The sequence below is a fragment of the Marmota marmota genome, unplaced genomic scaffold (assembly GCF_001458135.2).
Source record: "Marmota marmota marmota unplaced genomic scaffold, marMar, whole genome shotgun sequence".
NCBI lineage: Eukaryota > Metazoa > Chordata > Mammalia > Rodentia > Sciuridae > Marmota > Marmota marmota.
Window position 1 is genome coordinate 3,331,014 of NW_025999932.1, and position 15,665 is coordinate 3,346,678.

Below are 15,665 nucleotides of genomic sequence, written 5' to 3' on the forward strand. Positions count from 1 at the left end.
TATAAACACATTTAGAGGAAATTGAAAGCACTCAGAGGAGACACACCGGGTGCCCTGAAGGGGCAAAATCCACAGAGAGAGAAGAATCCTGCTCTCAGAACTTCGTGAGCAGGAAGCAGGCTAAGAGAACCCCCAACCTGCACCAAACGTAAGACCCCTGTGGAGAAAGAGTTACGACTCAACGAGCGAAACAAGGTTCCAGAGCCATGGAGCACCCCTCCAGGCACCAGGACGGCCCTCCTCAAGGCCCTGGCAACATGTGCCCAGCGGTTGCTGAGAGCTGCATGCCAGTCCCTTTTGGATCAGGGGCACACACAACATGGCCATCTACCTGTCCCTTCAGGGTACACTGGTCCCGGGTACGGGGCTAACTAGTCTTTTAGGTCACAGCCGTCATGTAGAAGGCGGCATTCTTGAGAAGCTGTCCACCTAAGGAGCCTTGCCTGATCTCATTTGGAGGACGAGGTCTTGTCCTTGATCCTGAGCCTGGTGCCACGACAGCAGGAAGCTTCCAGGAGCTCTGGGGAAGAGGTGAGTGTACTTTGTGTTTGGAGGGATGTGAACTGTGTGTCCACAGGGTGGAATGGGGCAGATCGTTTTTCCCAAAAAAACAGGCCACAGCAGTATTTCCAGTCCTCTTAAGAGGTAGAACCTTTGTCTCCTCCCAAACCTGGATGGACCTCTGAGATTACCCTGATGGTCAAAGACCGTGACAGAGACAAAACAGCCTGGCTCCCCAGGCCTGCTCATGACGAGTGCTCCCCCGTCACCTCCCTTCCACCTCCTAGAGCGCACGCCTTTGTGGGACTGATTCTCCAAGTACCAAGTTCAATACATTGAAGCCAACATGCTGCCCAGCGAGGAGGAGCCGCCACCCAGATGCACATGCCCCAGGTGGCTGAAGCACAAACCTGGGGTGACCAGCTCTTTCTTAGATTTCAGCCACCTCCTGGTATCTCCAAGAAGGATCCAGAGTGAGAACCACCCAGAGAAGCCCCTGACCCCCACAGATGAGAGAGAAAGTAAAGCCATCCTTTTCTTATTTAAATCAGTGCAGTTTCCATGGGCCGTTGACCAGTAGTGGATCCCTGGTACAGTGTTCCCCACGGCCTGCTTTGGACGTGAACAGACTTTCGGTTTTGAACTGCTGCACATAGTTAGGGTGCTTGTCAGGAGGCTGCAGAGAGCCAGGGATCTCAGCCCAACAGCCTGGATGAACGCCTAGCCCTGTGACGTTGGCCATGTCACAGCCTGCTCTTTGACCTAGTGTCCTGGTCTGTACATGGATCATGATGCTAGCTCTGCAGCATTGGCCAGCTCTGAAGACTGAAGATGCTTAGCACCATGTCCCGCACGTAGTGACCCTCAGAAGGCTGTCCTTGTACATTAGTCCTACTGCCCAGGTGGAAATTAATCATGGCAGACAGGGTAGGCGCCTCAGAGTATGGGTGGAGCTTCAGCAAAGCTGGACCTCTTAGGTGCTGGACTGACAGGCTCCCGTCCCACTAACTAGTACATTGGAGTCTAGGCAGGGGCGGGGGAGGGGGAGGGTCAGAATTGGAAATTTCATTCTTCATAAATTAAAATTAGAAAACCAGAGTCGAGGTTTGGCTTTGCAGTTACTTCTGGGTTTGCATGTGTATGTGGACATGTGAAAAGTTTATTTGCAAGCATGGATTTAAGGGCTATTGACAATTTACAATAAGAGATTTCTTTTTCTTGTTTTTGTTCAGTTCTAAAATTCATGTACAAAACATTTGCAACTACTTGACGATGCCGATGAAAGGGAATCAGGAAGCCCTTCCTTCTCGCAGGGTGACTTTAGGGCAAGATTTGGAGTCCTACCGGCAGCTGAGGAGCTAGACTTGCCATTCCCAACCAAGCTCAGTATTTCACAAACTTGACTCTCATCTGAGCTCCCATATGGACTCGCGCCATATTTAAGCTCTGTTAGGAGGGAGACAACTTCAAATACAAAGGGCCTTCCTCTTGGATTTCTTGCTAAGGCCTGTTGGTGACTTCTATCATCTGCACCAGTACTCAAATCACTTGGCCTCTTTCTCACTGAACATCAGATACCTGTTTATTCAATGGAAAAAGGAGGAATGAGAAGCTCATGAGTCAAGAAAACCCGTGTGTCTCTGTAAGTGGTCTCCATCGCCAGCTCCCCCAGTGCGCTTCTTCTCAGCCTGGGAGTTGGCTCTAGCACAGGACCTGGAACACCCAAGGTGCTCCCTTAAGGGTCGGCTCACTGAGCAGTCAGCCAGCTGCTTGCATGAGGGAGGGTGGAATGGCTTTACAGCTGGCTACAAATGAGACAGAAAGGGCTTCCCCAGAGTTGTGGTATGCTGGGGAGCTCCCCCCTGTTGGTGGACCACGCATGTGCACCACTGGGCATGCTCATGTGTACAATGCTGCTGCTAAAATGTCCTTCCTGAACCTTCTGTGGTTCCCTCAGAGGTCGGTCACTCTTGGGCTCTGTGTCCACAGCATCCTGCTGTCATTACTCTTATTCTGCTTATCTCCAAACCTGCTTGCCCATTTATAGGCTCCATAAATGGGCTCATGGCACCCCCTGGATTATGTGTGTTAGGTGGCTGGCTAAGTTGTGCAGCGTCTTCTGTGATTCCCAGTAACATGTTTCTCAGAGCCATGTTCATGGAAGGCCTGATTTCTGTCAAATTTCAGGTGAGAGAAGAAAATAAAGGGGCTTCTACTCAACATGCATTGATAAAGTGCACCTCACACATCTTGAGCAGGTGCACTTGAACCTTGCCAATTGTGTTCCTATTGACAAGCAGGGAATTTGTTGTAATGAGAACAGCACAAATATGTTTCTGTAACATATATATGTTCATTCACTATTTATTGAATGCTTTCTAGGTGAGAAGTTCTGTTCTAGAATCAAGATATAAACAAGACAGCAGGGGGAAAAATGAAAAGAGACAGAATGCATGTCTAAATAAAGCCACAGAGCTGAACCATTATTTTATCTGTATCTTTAGCCAGTGTTTTGTGGAGGATGGAGTTGTACAGCAACTTTCAAACAGTTTAGGGGCTGATTAAGGTGCTTGTCTCCAAGGCAGTGGGCCCCTGGGACCTGAAGGGAGGCTGTGTGTGGAAGTGTCCTCCCAGAACCAATCAGGGGCGAGAGCTGCAGGAGCACCCTGCCTCTGTTTCAGCTGCAGCAGCGGTCACTCAGCAGGCCCTCCTCCACCACATCATTACTTGCGCTCCATTTCTCACTTAGGATTTAGGGCTCAGTTCACCGACCCTCACGGGCATTGTGAACCATCTGTGACCTCGGAGCTTTGAGGCCCACTCCCTGTGTCCCAGGAGATTGGGCTCTGCCCCCTCTTCTTTATTCCCACAGCGAACCTGTGCTGTGGGTCACTGTTGCTGCCCCTTGATTCACGTGGGCCTGGAAAGCCCTGGTCGCTTCTGCAAGGCCACAAACAGACTCTCATTTCCCGTGCTGTTGGAAGGATGTGCACTGTGTGGGGAGGAAGGCTGACCTGTGGGCACAGAGTGACATCAGGAAGAGGGAGGAGCATACTGGCTAGGAGCTTCCTCCAGGAAGAGGGAAAGTGGGCCTTGACCTTCCTTCCCCAGCCACTGTTTGCTAAGGGAAACCCCAGACTTTGGGAAAAATGGTTCTTTCACATAATTGACATAGCTTGTTAATAGTTTGCAAAGAAGTGCTAAAATTTATTGGTCTGTGAATTGATTCATGCTTTTGAGGCACAAAGGTAGTGAAATAAAATGAGCTCTCCATACTGCTGTTCTTTATTGCAACCCTGTTGATGAGCTGACAGCCTATAGGAAAGGCATGTGCCAAGAGGAACAAGACCAAACCCAAAGACAACCTGGAACAGCCTCATTACCAGTTCCTCTGCAGTCCCTGGCCTTTGTTCACCAATCATCTCCTTTCGCTTTGCAGCCTCTGACTTGATTAACAGCTTTATGTGCAAAGGGAAAGAACTTGATTTTTTTTTTTAAATAAGGCAAACAGAATGGCCTTGGTAATCTACAAACCCTAGCTTAGGCCTTGCTCTTGTGAAACCAGGGTTCACAAAGCATTTTAAAGGGTGACTGTATGTTCTTCCTACCTATTGATAGAAATGAGGAAGACTGTGACTTGTTACTAGGGGCAAAATAACCAGCACAGCTCTTTGGTAGAAACATGGCATGTTTAGGATGACAGCTGTCTAGAAGGGCTTTCTGTGATGGTGGAAAGTTCTATGCCTGTGGCTATCTAGTGCTTGGAATATGGCTGTTGGCTGAGGACAGACATTTAAAATCACAGTTAATTTTAGCAACTCTCAGTTTGAATGGCTGCATGTGCCTATTGGCCACTATGTCAGCAGGCACAGGTTTAGATTGTGCTGAAATTTTTGGTACTGAAGGAAGTGTCTAAGATGACTCAGACACAAAAGTATAGTGTCCCACTCCTGTCACAAGAGTATAGATGGGACCAGAGCCACTGTAGCTTCTGGCTATTCACTTATGGGTGTAGGTATTTTTTGGGACCAGAAATCTGGAACACTGACACGTTGAGAGACTTAAGTCCCTCACGGCCCTTTCTGACTTTGCAATCCTACACAACTTAACCAGCAAACGTGCTTAGGCAGCTTAATTTTTAAATTGTAAGAATATATTTAGAGCATTTCCCAAAGTGCAGAAATGCATCCCTGTTCCCAGGAGACCCAAGACTTTCTTTTTGTGGTTGCAAAGTAATCAGTATTAGGAATTCTGTGTTGTAAGAAGGAATGCAGGTCGTAGATGGTAGAAAGGGAACTGTGTGCCTCCTCGCCCTCTCACAGGCTCCTACAACAGAGCAGAGTTGGGGAGATTTTCTAAGCAACTAATGGCCACATGTGAGCTGAAGCCAGGTTCCAAGAAATCAAAGTGTACGTAAGCCCCTTACGGGTCTAAGGAAGGTGTCCTGGTGCCTTGTGAGCAGCAGAAAGGACTTTCAACAGTTTTGCGCCTTGCAGTCTTGCACCCTGCTTCCCCTGCATTCTCTTTCCCCCCCTCCCCCTCCCCCCTTTTTGGTCATTCACCTTTCATCTGCAGCTTGTGCCTCCTGAGGTCTGAGTAGGCCTTCTTAGTTGATGTTGTTTTTTGCCCACGTGGAAGACCTTACACTCCGTTTTGAGCTCAGCCTCTCCTATCTTTTCTCCTTTCCTAGTCCCTCGACTGTTGATGCCTGACCACTCCAAAACCTCAACTGCGGGGCAGGGGCCCTGTAATGAGCATGCAGGCCTCCGGCTTTGTGGGACTGCTCAAGCTACTCTGTGGCCTGCTGAGCTCGTTCACAGAGCTACCTCAGTGTGCAAGTGTGGACGAGGCTCCACTCTGTATACACTGTGATTTTCCATCTTACTTTGTATTTTTTCTCATACTGTCCTGAATGTTCATTTCCCATTCTCCCTACCTCACTAGTCTTAAAATCTTAGATATGATTCTTCCTCACCAACAGTGCCAAAAATTCTCTCCCCTAATTTCAGTCACTACTTTCTGAGATCTGCACTAGAAGCTCTGCACAGAGGTCTGACGGCGTAATGGTGGTGACTGTCTGTAGCACTCTCCAGGGGAGCACACTGCCGGCCTGTTCAATAGGAGCTTCCCCCTGTGTGCAGCACATTAGGGCAGCACCCGACTTCCTGGGAGGAAAGTCCTAACTCTCTCTGTCTCTCTCTATCTAGTGGCGTCAACTGGGAAGAATGTCCTCCACGACCCCTGGATGTTACATTCCAGCTCTTGCTGTTGCCTCTGTTACAGGATGCTGCAAATAGGTACCATCTCTGCTCACCACAGAGGTAGGACACGGGAATTTCTCCTACACCTACACCTAAGTGTTGCTGTTACATGATTTGCACGTTAAAACAACTTTTTTCCTTGGTAGTTAAAAATTCCCCTAAATATCGATTCTTTCTTACAGTCACGAAGGAGAAGTAGTTCAAAGAAGAAGCCAGGATGTTCCTGTTGCTTAAGGCTTCTGTCCCATGGTCAGAAGCCAGGGCCACTTCCAGGATCCTGCATCTTGTCCCTAAGTGGAGCATATTGTTTTGCTGTGTATTTGGTTATGCTGTTTTGCTATATATTTGGTTCATCTTATTTTTTTTTTAACTAAAGGAACTGTGTTTCAATTGTGTTCAGAAGCTGTTTCCTCCCGAGATCTACTCAGTCATTTCATTTAGAATCCTGCCTCCTGTCCCTGCCCTCACTTCCACCCCGGCACTGGCACTAGTTATCTCTGTCTACAGCAGAGGCCTCTTGCTAAAATCCTCATGCATTGACTTGCTTACTGTGTCCACATCTGTTCTTGCTTGTGGAACGTAGGCTCCATGAAGGAAGATACCATACACGTGTGTGCAGAGAACAACGGGGCCCAGCCCACAGCAGATGGTCAGCCCACTGCTGTTCCTGAATGGTCTGACGAAGAGCACTTCCTGTGTTAGTCACAATTCTAAACATGAACAATTAAGCCATAATTGTAGCACATGCTAATCCATGAGAGATTGTATGGAGAGTACACTGCAATTACCCCTTTTTGCATAAATATTTCAAGACCATCAGTGCAAAGACTTTTTTATCGAGTCTCAGAAGTTTTTGTTTAACTGAATTTCATTGCAACTATTCTCCTCTGTGAGGTTGCTTCACTCACCACATGAAAAAGTGGGCTTAATTTTTAATTAGACTGTGAACACAGGAAAGCCCGATGCATTTTTTAACCTTTTACTTAGTGGAAATTTACATGGAGTAGCGACCAACTTTTTGTTGGTTCTGCCTTGAGGCTGCAAACTCAATGCAGAGGTGGGGCCGGGAGTGGAGGAAATGACATGTAAGTAGCTTTTCCCTAAGAGGCTTAGAGATTGGAATAAATATTATTTGTATTTAATGATTAAAGGGCTGCTTTCAAGCCAACAATTGGATTTATTTCTATTAAAAATACATGAGGGCCACAATAGCGCCGTGGGGCGCTCACAGACGGAGGTCCGTGAGCCAGGCCCGTCTTTTACGCTCACCCAGCTGACCTTCGCTGGCTGTGTCCTTGGCCGCTGAGAGGCAGGCGCTCACAGCCTCGTAGGAGGCACTCAGACGGGTGCTGGGGTCCCTCTTTGGCTTGGGCGGAGGCTGTTTCCGTGGCGACGGGAGGCCACTGCTGTCATCCACGCTGAACACTGAGTGCAGTGATGGAGACCGGATGGATGGTCCAGCGAGAGCCTGGGCCAGGCTGTCCACCGCCATGGGGATGGGGACCGAGCTGGAGTGGACGTGCCAGGACCCACCCTGGTCTTCAGCTCTTGGAGGAAACAGAACACAAACAGCCTCAGAGAGAGGCTCGGAGGTTATTATTCAGCTGACAACAAGGAACCTGCTCAGGCTGACCGAGGAGGGCTCCTTCCAGACAGCCATCATGCTGGGTCTGGAGGATGAGGGACAGGCTCCTCCAGAGCCGCCGCAGCCCACCTGCTGTGATGAATGGGCATGCAGCACGGTCATCAGGCTGCTTCTTGAAATTCTCAATTCTCCCGCAAACCAGCTACTTAAGAGGCTTCCCATTCTCTATCAGGCATTCAGTGAATGAATTTTTCACAGTCTGATTCTTAAGCAAATCAAAAACCCAGAATTTCAATCTGAATGGTAATTTCTGGGAAATCCATCTTAATAGAGAGTTACTGAGGCATTGAATGCTGGGAGTTCATCGTCCTCTCCCTCTGAAAAACCAGCACACACGCTACTCAAAACCCTCAAAGACCTACACTCTGGCCCCCTCTCTCTCTCTCTCTCTTGCCATTTAAATTCTACCAGCAATTATTTAATTATGCAATGAACTATTATTTGTCCTATGACTCCATATGGATGTCTAGTGCCAAGCAAACTGCTGGTATTCAAGAAATAGACAAATGCTTCTTCACTTAATTTTATATCAGGCAAATAAATACATAATCAAATTGAGAAATTGGGGTGATCGTTTAGTTCCAGCAGGGAAAATAACAAATATTATTCTGGAAGTCATTTAAAATTAATAGTTATCTGGTTTAAAAAGTTCCTCTGGCTTCACATGTCAATGTAATCATGTACTAGCAAGATGCCAAGGCGTTCATCTCACAAGGAGTTCCCGAGCACTTGCTTTATAATTACATCTTTCTGTGGCGGAACACCAACAGGGCTGGAATCTTCCACCAGGCAGAGCCAGCCGCCCATGTAGAAAATGAAGTCGCTGGAGATGACAGTGTGGCACTCAGTGGATAATTTGTTTTCCCTGTAACGTTTAATTACAGTTTTCCATACAAAGGGAATTTTTTCAGTATTTAATCATGGAGATATTTGAGGCTAATTAGCAAGAGACACATTGCCATCTCCTTTTTAACAAAAAATCACTTGACATAGGCAGTCATGGCAAAGGAGAGCTGCTTTCAGAGAGAAAGGAGATATTACCAAGTTCCCCTGGAAAAATGAACACCTCTCTGACCATGAATTGGAAAGTCATTCCTTTCTGCCCTCCCTGAGGGGTGCTGTGATTCTCAGGTGTGCTGTCACCCACAGGGAGGGAACAATCATGAAGAGTTTGTGTTTCTATTCCAGGCTCAGTGTCCCAAGTAAACTTTTAAATGAAAAGCTTTTTTTCTAAAGCTTTCTTTATTGGCCAAGAAAATATGATTGTTTACACAGGAAAATATAATATGTATAAGCTATTTACTGAGTTCACTAATTTTATGTTTTTAGAGTGGTATCTCAATTGTTTGCTAAAATTTCCAAAAATTTCTATCAGCCTTCCATATATATATATTGCCATATATATATACATATATAAATGTACATATATATGTGTGTATGTATCTATGTGTGTGTATATATATATACACAGACATATATATATATACACACCACACTTGTCTAAAAATAAAAAAAAAATCCAGCTATTAGTTTTTGCTATTGATTTTGCTTTAAAACTTAGACCTCAAGGCAGTTTAGCAACAGAAGCACTGCAGAGGAAGCAATAACAATTTCATATGACTACAGCATCTAGTTCCTGAAAAGAAAGCACAGGACAAGCATTTCTGGGATTGCGGGGGGTGTCCATCCTCAGGACTCCTGTGAGTCCATCACCGAGGTCACTGAAGTTGCAGACTACCTGCCTTTACCTTCTGGCTCCTTCCTCTTGCTTGCTCCTGGTAGCAGGCTTCTCTTTATGGTAGGGACCATTCATTTCCTTCCGGAGCCTGTCATTCTCCCGGGCGATGTCGGAGGCGTTCTGAATGACCAGGGCATCATAGGCTTGCAGTGCCCTGTCTTCTGTGTTCTGCAGAAAGCTCTTGATGGACGTGACTTCTTGCTGTTTGATGCTCATTCTCTGAAGCAGGTGTTGGCGTGCTAGAAACCCTCGTATGACTTCATAAAAAAACACAACCCTGGGTCAGGGGACAGAACATGAGGGAGGAAGCCCAGACACAACACAAACAAGAATCATGGCTGCAAAATAAGGTACGTTTAACCCAGGAAAAGAACTTACTAAGCATTGCCATCTCTTATTAAGAAGGATATCTGAATTCAGTAATGACCACACTCAGGGTAACCATCCTTGACCTGCTTGAGGGCCTGCGGATCAAGTGGGTAACACAGCTTTTCCCGCATTGTTTTTGGTGACACAAGCTGGATGCCAGTGGGCAAGAACCAGCTCCAAACTCCAGAGCATTGTGGGAGCAGCTCCTACTACATGGTTTTGGGATGTCTTGATTTCCTTCCATGATATCAAATTATTCCAGAAACATCAAGGTGCACGGAGTTAGTTTTTGAAATATCATGCATATTTTATTTCTAGGACCTTGATTTAACTCCTGGAGAAATCAACACAGTGGGAAGTTTCTAGAAAGATTTTTGTGGAAATAGGGGACATCCCTCCTGCTATCCAGAAAGGAAGGTGGGGGAAAAGGTGTAAAAACTTTGAGTGAGAATGCTTTGAAATCACCCACATGTCAGTAGCCAGTGTAAGAATTGAAAATAAAAATAAAGACCCTCACTAAGAGGCACCCACATGTCTCAGGCAATCTATTGCATCATTTAATGCTGAAAAGAAATGATCACATGGATCATTATGCCCATTTTGGACACGATGATAATGAAATTTCCTTAGTGTCACTATTTCCTGCTGATGAAGACCACCAATGAGAGCAGACTGCCTCTGAGGCCAGTCTCCATCCCTTCAGCTGCAGTCACAAAGATGTGACTTGTGGCTCTCCAGGGGTACAGATCATCAAAGTCACGGGAAGCATATCTTCAATCAATAGGAGGAAGGACTTTCTGACAATAAGCACAGGGTAGAGAGGGACTGGGCTGCCTAGGGAGCTGGCTCCCAGGCCCTGAGTGTGGGCAAGACGAGCACAGAAAGGCTTCCTCTTGGGGCTGAGGGACAGGTAAGGGCCGTGCACAGGGGCAGGCTGTGTGGTTCCAGGCAGAGTCTCTCAGTTCCTCTGTTGCCATCCCTTCTGACTCTCAGTTTCTAAGATTTGAAGGAGCTGTGGATGAAAGAGGACCACTAATTCCAGGGAAAACCAATGTGTACGGCAGACACTTTCCTGTTGTCTTCAGGGGAGGCAGATGCTTATGGAACATGAAGGACTTAAAACATTCCCAGGCTAGGAAGCAACCAACAGGGTCAGTTGAGGATTCTGCTCTGATGCCTCCACTTGTTCAGGTGGTGGAAGCTGAATGGAACTATCTTCCAGTTAGGAAAAGAAGACACAGGCTCCGACATGGTAAACCTTTCCTTTCTTTTCAGGTGGCAATACTAAATGTTGAGTTCCTTAGGAATGCAGCTGCATAGAGTTAATTGTAAAACCCTCATGCTGAACTAATGTAAGCAACAAACAGTTAAACAGTGAAAGGTGCACCAGACTTTCAGGATTGTAACATGAAATGAAATAAAAAGTATTAAGCATGTCATGGGTGTAGAGAAGAGGGAAGACCTTATCTTGACCTGTTCACCTGCTCTTTCTTGTTATATTTAAAAAGAGATGGGGGAGGGGTTGACTTTTGGAGAGTGAAGGTGAGAGTGTATTCCAGATGTCTCATCTCTTACAATAAAAGGGAAGATGCTCGTGGATATGACAGATGCCTTTGGATCTCCTGAAGTACAACTCTCCACTGGGTTCACATCCCACTGTGAATGGACTGTCCACATCCAGAGGCCTCCACCTTCTCTTCAACTAGTGGCCTTCTAACACCCTTCAAAAATGTTATACCAGTTGCTAAAAGTCAGAATCTTTAATAAAAGACAGTTAATGAAAATAAACTTGCCACAAATGGAGTATGGTATATGTTGTCCTCCTGACAATTCCTAAATCCTTCCTCTTTGGACCAACCATGTTGAGGTCTTCATTTATTCTACTCATTTTCATCCATAATAAGAGGAACATACTTAGAAAACTTCCAGTAGGAACAATTTGAAATTACAATGATTAAAGTTAAAACTAAAATTTATAGCTTTCTTTCCTCTAGACACTTGCAATTAAAAAATGGAACTCCTTAGAAACTGGAAATGACTCCAGATTGTATAAATTTTGAGTAAACTTAATATCAGCAAAAAATATTGAGGGATGTTAAAAATAAAAATATAAGAGATTCTAAGAGATGTAAAAATAAAAATCAATAATTAATGCTTTGCCTTTAACAGCCCATAATTTTGAAAGTGCTTTCATATCCATTATTTCATTTATGCTGCATGGAATTATGTTTATTGCCCTGACACCATTTTCTAGACCACTCTCAAATTCTATCTTTAGAAAGATGACCCCCCAAAATTGGAGTTCTTGCATTTCTTCTGCCCTGTGTCAGTTGTGTTTGACACTAAGTAGAAGGGGCATTTCTGCTGGGTGTCCCAGTGGAAGACAGGGCACAATCCCTCCAGTTATTCAAGGAGGACTTCCTGAGCATTTGGGACGCCCTCTCTGAGCTACACTTAACATATTAAGTGGAACTTTCCCTGTCCTGGTTCTAGCTGTGGCAGCAAATACAGATTTGGATTTAACGCATGCAGGTGGGGCTGGGACGCTAGGTTTCTAACTGACCCCCAGTGAGGTAGCAGCTGCAGGGGCTCAGAGATCATCTGGGTTGGTGCAGGGCAAATAACACCAATGGGGATGGCCAAGGAGGACTTCAAAACTGACCTGTGGCCCAGCCCCTGCCCTGCCCCAGTGAGGGGTGACGTTACAGGGCAGATTATCATCTGCAAAGAGAAGATGCATTCTGAACTAAGAGGTAAGCACCAGGCCCCTCCTCACTGAAGGCTTCCACTACCCCAGGCTGGACATGTGGCTTCAGACTCCCCAGAGAGCTTGTTGTATTGACAGCTGGAGTTGGGTGGACAGAGAGGTGGGCTGCAGGTCAGGAAGGGTCAGGGTCAGCTGCCACTGTGGAGATGTCTGAGCACCTGCTTCTCAGGCACAAAGGGGGTTTTCAAGAAAGGGATGCTGCTGAGAGAGAGGGCTTCTGGGTACCCAGGGGCTGCGGGCTAGTGGCCCCAGGATGGGTGAAGTGCTCCTGATTATATGACGGGCCTCAGCAGGGAGAGCAGTGTGGAGTCACACTGTGTCCCAGGAAGACCTGTCCTTCCCCTGCCTTCTCTTCCTCTCAGCCGGGAGGATCCAGAGGCACCCAAGTACACAGGGAGTGGGAACACACCCACAGTATCATGGAATGTTCTGGACACACCAGGCCTGAAATGGCCAAGGGGGGTGTTTTAACCTGGATAGAGTTTTGGGGTTTGGATCATTACTTGACTGGACCTGTTGAAGGACCAGCACATAGCAGGACTTCCTATCATCAGAGATCCATGGGGCCCGTGGAAAGGTCTTCAAGGATCAGACCCAGACACATCCCACAGAGGAGCTGGGTAGGGGATTAAACAGTAAAGCTGAGGTTGGCACCCTGCCAGGCTCTGTGTTGGAACACCAGTTTCAGATAATCACAGAGCCAAGTTCATTGTAAGTCATACCAAAAGCTAGCACACAGGTTAACTTCTCCCTCCTTTGCCCCCTCTAAGCAATTAAACTATTAAACACATTAAAATTTTAAAAATTTCTACTAAGCATAAACATTTTATAAGAGATGTGTATTTTTTTTTAAATTGTCAATTAGATTTTGTTAGAAAACAAATTCTAAATAGAATGTATCCCAAAGCTATAACAAAATAGATGCTATCGACTATTGAAGATACTACAGATATTATCCCTTCATAAAGGAAAAATGAGTAAAAAATTTCCCCAAGGCTCATGTGGAGTCTTGGAAAATGTGGCCTGGCTAGTTGGCTGATCCCAGTTCTCCAAACTGGCACATTGGTGGCCCCCACTGAGATGGCTTGGGAATGTGGCCCTTTCTCTGCAGCTAAGTGCCAGATGGAGGGTTCTTCTCATTGAAGATTCCAAGGTACAGTCTTATTGCCTTGTGCTTCTTATAAGGGTCATTAATCCTGAACAGCTGTGATAAACAACAAGGTGTATATTCTCTCCTCCAAATTGTGATTGGGGTGAAAACTGAATACAAAGTTTCACACGAAGGCTACTCAGTAGAACACCAGCAGTGTCTATAAACCCTCCAGAGGAGGCAGGTAAGTACCAACTGGGCCACTGGGCCTCCCCGCCCCCACTGTAGTGTTGGGGACAGGGTGACCCGCTGCGGTGTGGATGTGACTGACATTTAAACTCGGGTGCACCGAATGATTTTGAATTCTGCGGCTCAAGGGTCTGGAGAGCTGGAGTGACAGTTACCTTTCTGGCAGGTTATGATGCTCCTCTGCAGCTGCAGGCAGAGACTGTGGAGCTGGTCGGCATGCCCGTGTTTCAGGAACACCTTGTGGACTCCCACCTGAAAGGCAAGCAGTGGGAGATGCTTACCAGCATGGAGAGGACAGTGATGGCGGGCAAGCGATCACAGGAGATCAGCACGGTACTGATAAGGTGGCCTGGTGCTGGCCCTGACTCTGCCTGAAGATAAAAGAGCCTCGGACTGATCTCCGCTCACTGCTCCTTGGGGATGCCTCCCTGCTCCACCCAAAGCAGGGAGGCTGAGCCGCGTAGAGGAGAACAGACCCGTGAAGAGACCAAAACTAAACATAAATCTGACACCTCGATTGTTTCGTTTCAATTATTTTTCCCACTATGCCATGAATTACAATAAGCGGAATCTTTATATGTCTGCAATTATTGATTTCAGCACAGAAGTAAAAAAAAAAAAAGACCCTGGAGAGCCTTGTCTGAGCACCATCTCCTGGGCATCTGCACAGACAGGAGTTGTGTGATGGGCAAGCTCCAGAATTCTAAAACAAATTTCAGCATGACATCAAATTAGTTTCTATAGAAAGCTCTAGAAGCATCCAAGCTTGTCTGAATATACCACCATTAGCGAAGATAACTGCCACAGAAAATCCCCATAACCCAGCATGGAAAGTTGACATGCTCACAATTTTAAGACTTTTCTCGTGCCCTGTGCTTCTTTCCTAGGAAATGGTACCTCTCCTGGCAGGCGCTCCTTGGGCTCTGAGGGGAACGACTTGAATAAAGGCAGAAAAGCCCCTGGGATCTAATGCGAGTGCCAGGGAGCTGGCAGGTGACACTCTGCCCAGTGGGGAAGGGCCCTGCCTGCGGGTGCTCCCAGGCACATTCTTGGCACCTGAGGCAAACACGGTCAGAGCTAGAAGACCGAAGGTATGCCCTAGAGCAGGATCTGAGCTTCACTGTGTTGATGCCTGGGCTGCACCAGTGTCACAACTACACCCAGGTGTGCACGCATCTTCACACCACCAGGTCCTGAGAGGGCTTCAGAGCGTGTGCCCAGGGATGCTCAACGAACGTCTTTGCTGGGAAGCAATTGACTGCAAACCCATTCTTCACAGCCCACCTGTCCATCTCACACGCCCCTTGGCCACAGTCTTGATGCTCAGGACTGACTGCCAGAGACCGTGGCCTGAGCCTGGCATCATGCGGTCAGGCTGATTATGTAGATGTGTGGGGAAAGCGCACGCTACTGGCCCATTTCAGAGCACTCTGGTGGACTAGATGTGCATCTTCCTTCAGTTTTCTTTGAGCTGGCTGAAATTGGAGGCATAGGTGGGTGGCTACTGAGTGTTGTTACTTTTTTCCTCCTTGGATTGCCATTCTCTCTCCCTAGTTATGTTCCATAAAATTTGTGGTCTTTTTTTTTTTTTCTTTCCGACTATCAACTTATTTTGGCAGTCCACAGGAAGAATAACTGGTCCTGGCTGTGAACTCTGAAGACACATCTGTAGGCCAGGTGGAGGGAAGGAGCAAGCATATCACTCTGCCCATCACTGACTGTGGGAAACTGAGTCCCCAGGCAAAATGCATACAAACCTGGGTTCCAATATGAAACTCCAAAAGCATGAGCCAGCAACACTGCATGCTGTGTGATGGACAAGTCCTCCCCGAGTTATAAAAATAAATTCTGGCATAAGATCAAATGGGTTTCTATGGAAAGCTCTAGAAGCATCTGAACTTGTCTGAATGTACTACCATTGATAAAGATAACGGCAACAGAGGATTCCTAAAAGCCAGCATGGTAAGCTACATCCATTCGATTGATTTCACAGTGACTGGAAGGAGGTGACATGGAACCAGCTGCACTCCTCAGTTAAGTGGAGA

General features: G+C 46.6%; 1 protein-coding gene across 4 annotated transcripts in view; it reads right to left on the reverse strand.

Moving 5' to 3' along the window:
- Window positions 1-15,665, reverse strand: part of Myo16 (myosin XVI) — a 420,601-nt gene that overhangs the window by 60,556 nt on the left and 344,380 nt on the right. For 2 of the 4 annotated variants that reach the window (XM_048800640.1, XM_015483934.2), the window contains 3 exons: window positions 13,776-13,872; window positions 9,156-9,402; window positions 7,032-7,309 (listed from right to left, as the gene is read on the reverse strand). In XM_048800640.1, coding sequence (XP_048656597.1) covers window positions 7,032-7,309; window positions 9,156-9,402; window positions 13,776-13,872 — 622 coding nt within the window. The remainder of the gene's footprint in view (window positions 1-7,031; window positions 7,310-9,155; window positions 9,403-13,775; window positions 13,873-15,665) is intronic. The other 2 variants (XM_048800641.1, XM_048800642.1) reach the window with 2 other exon arrangements.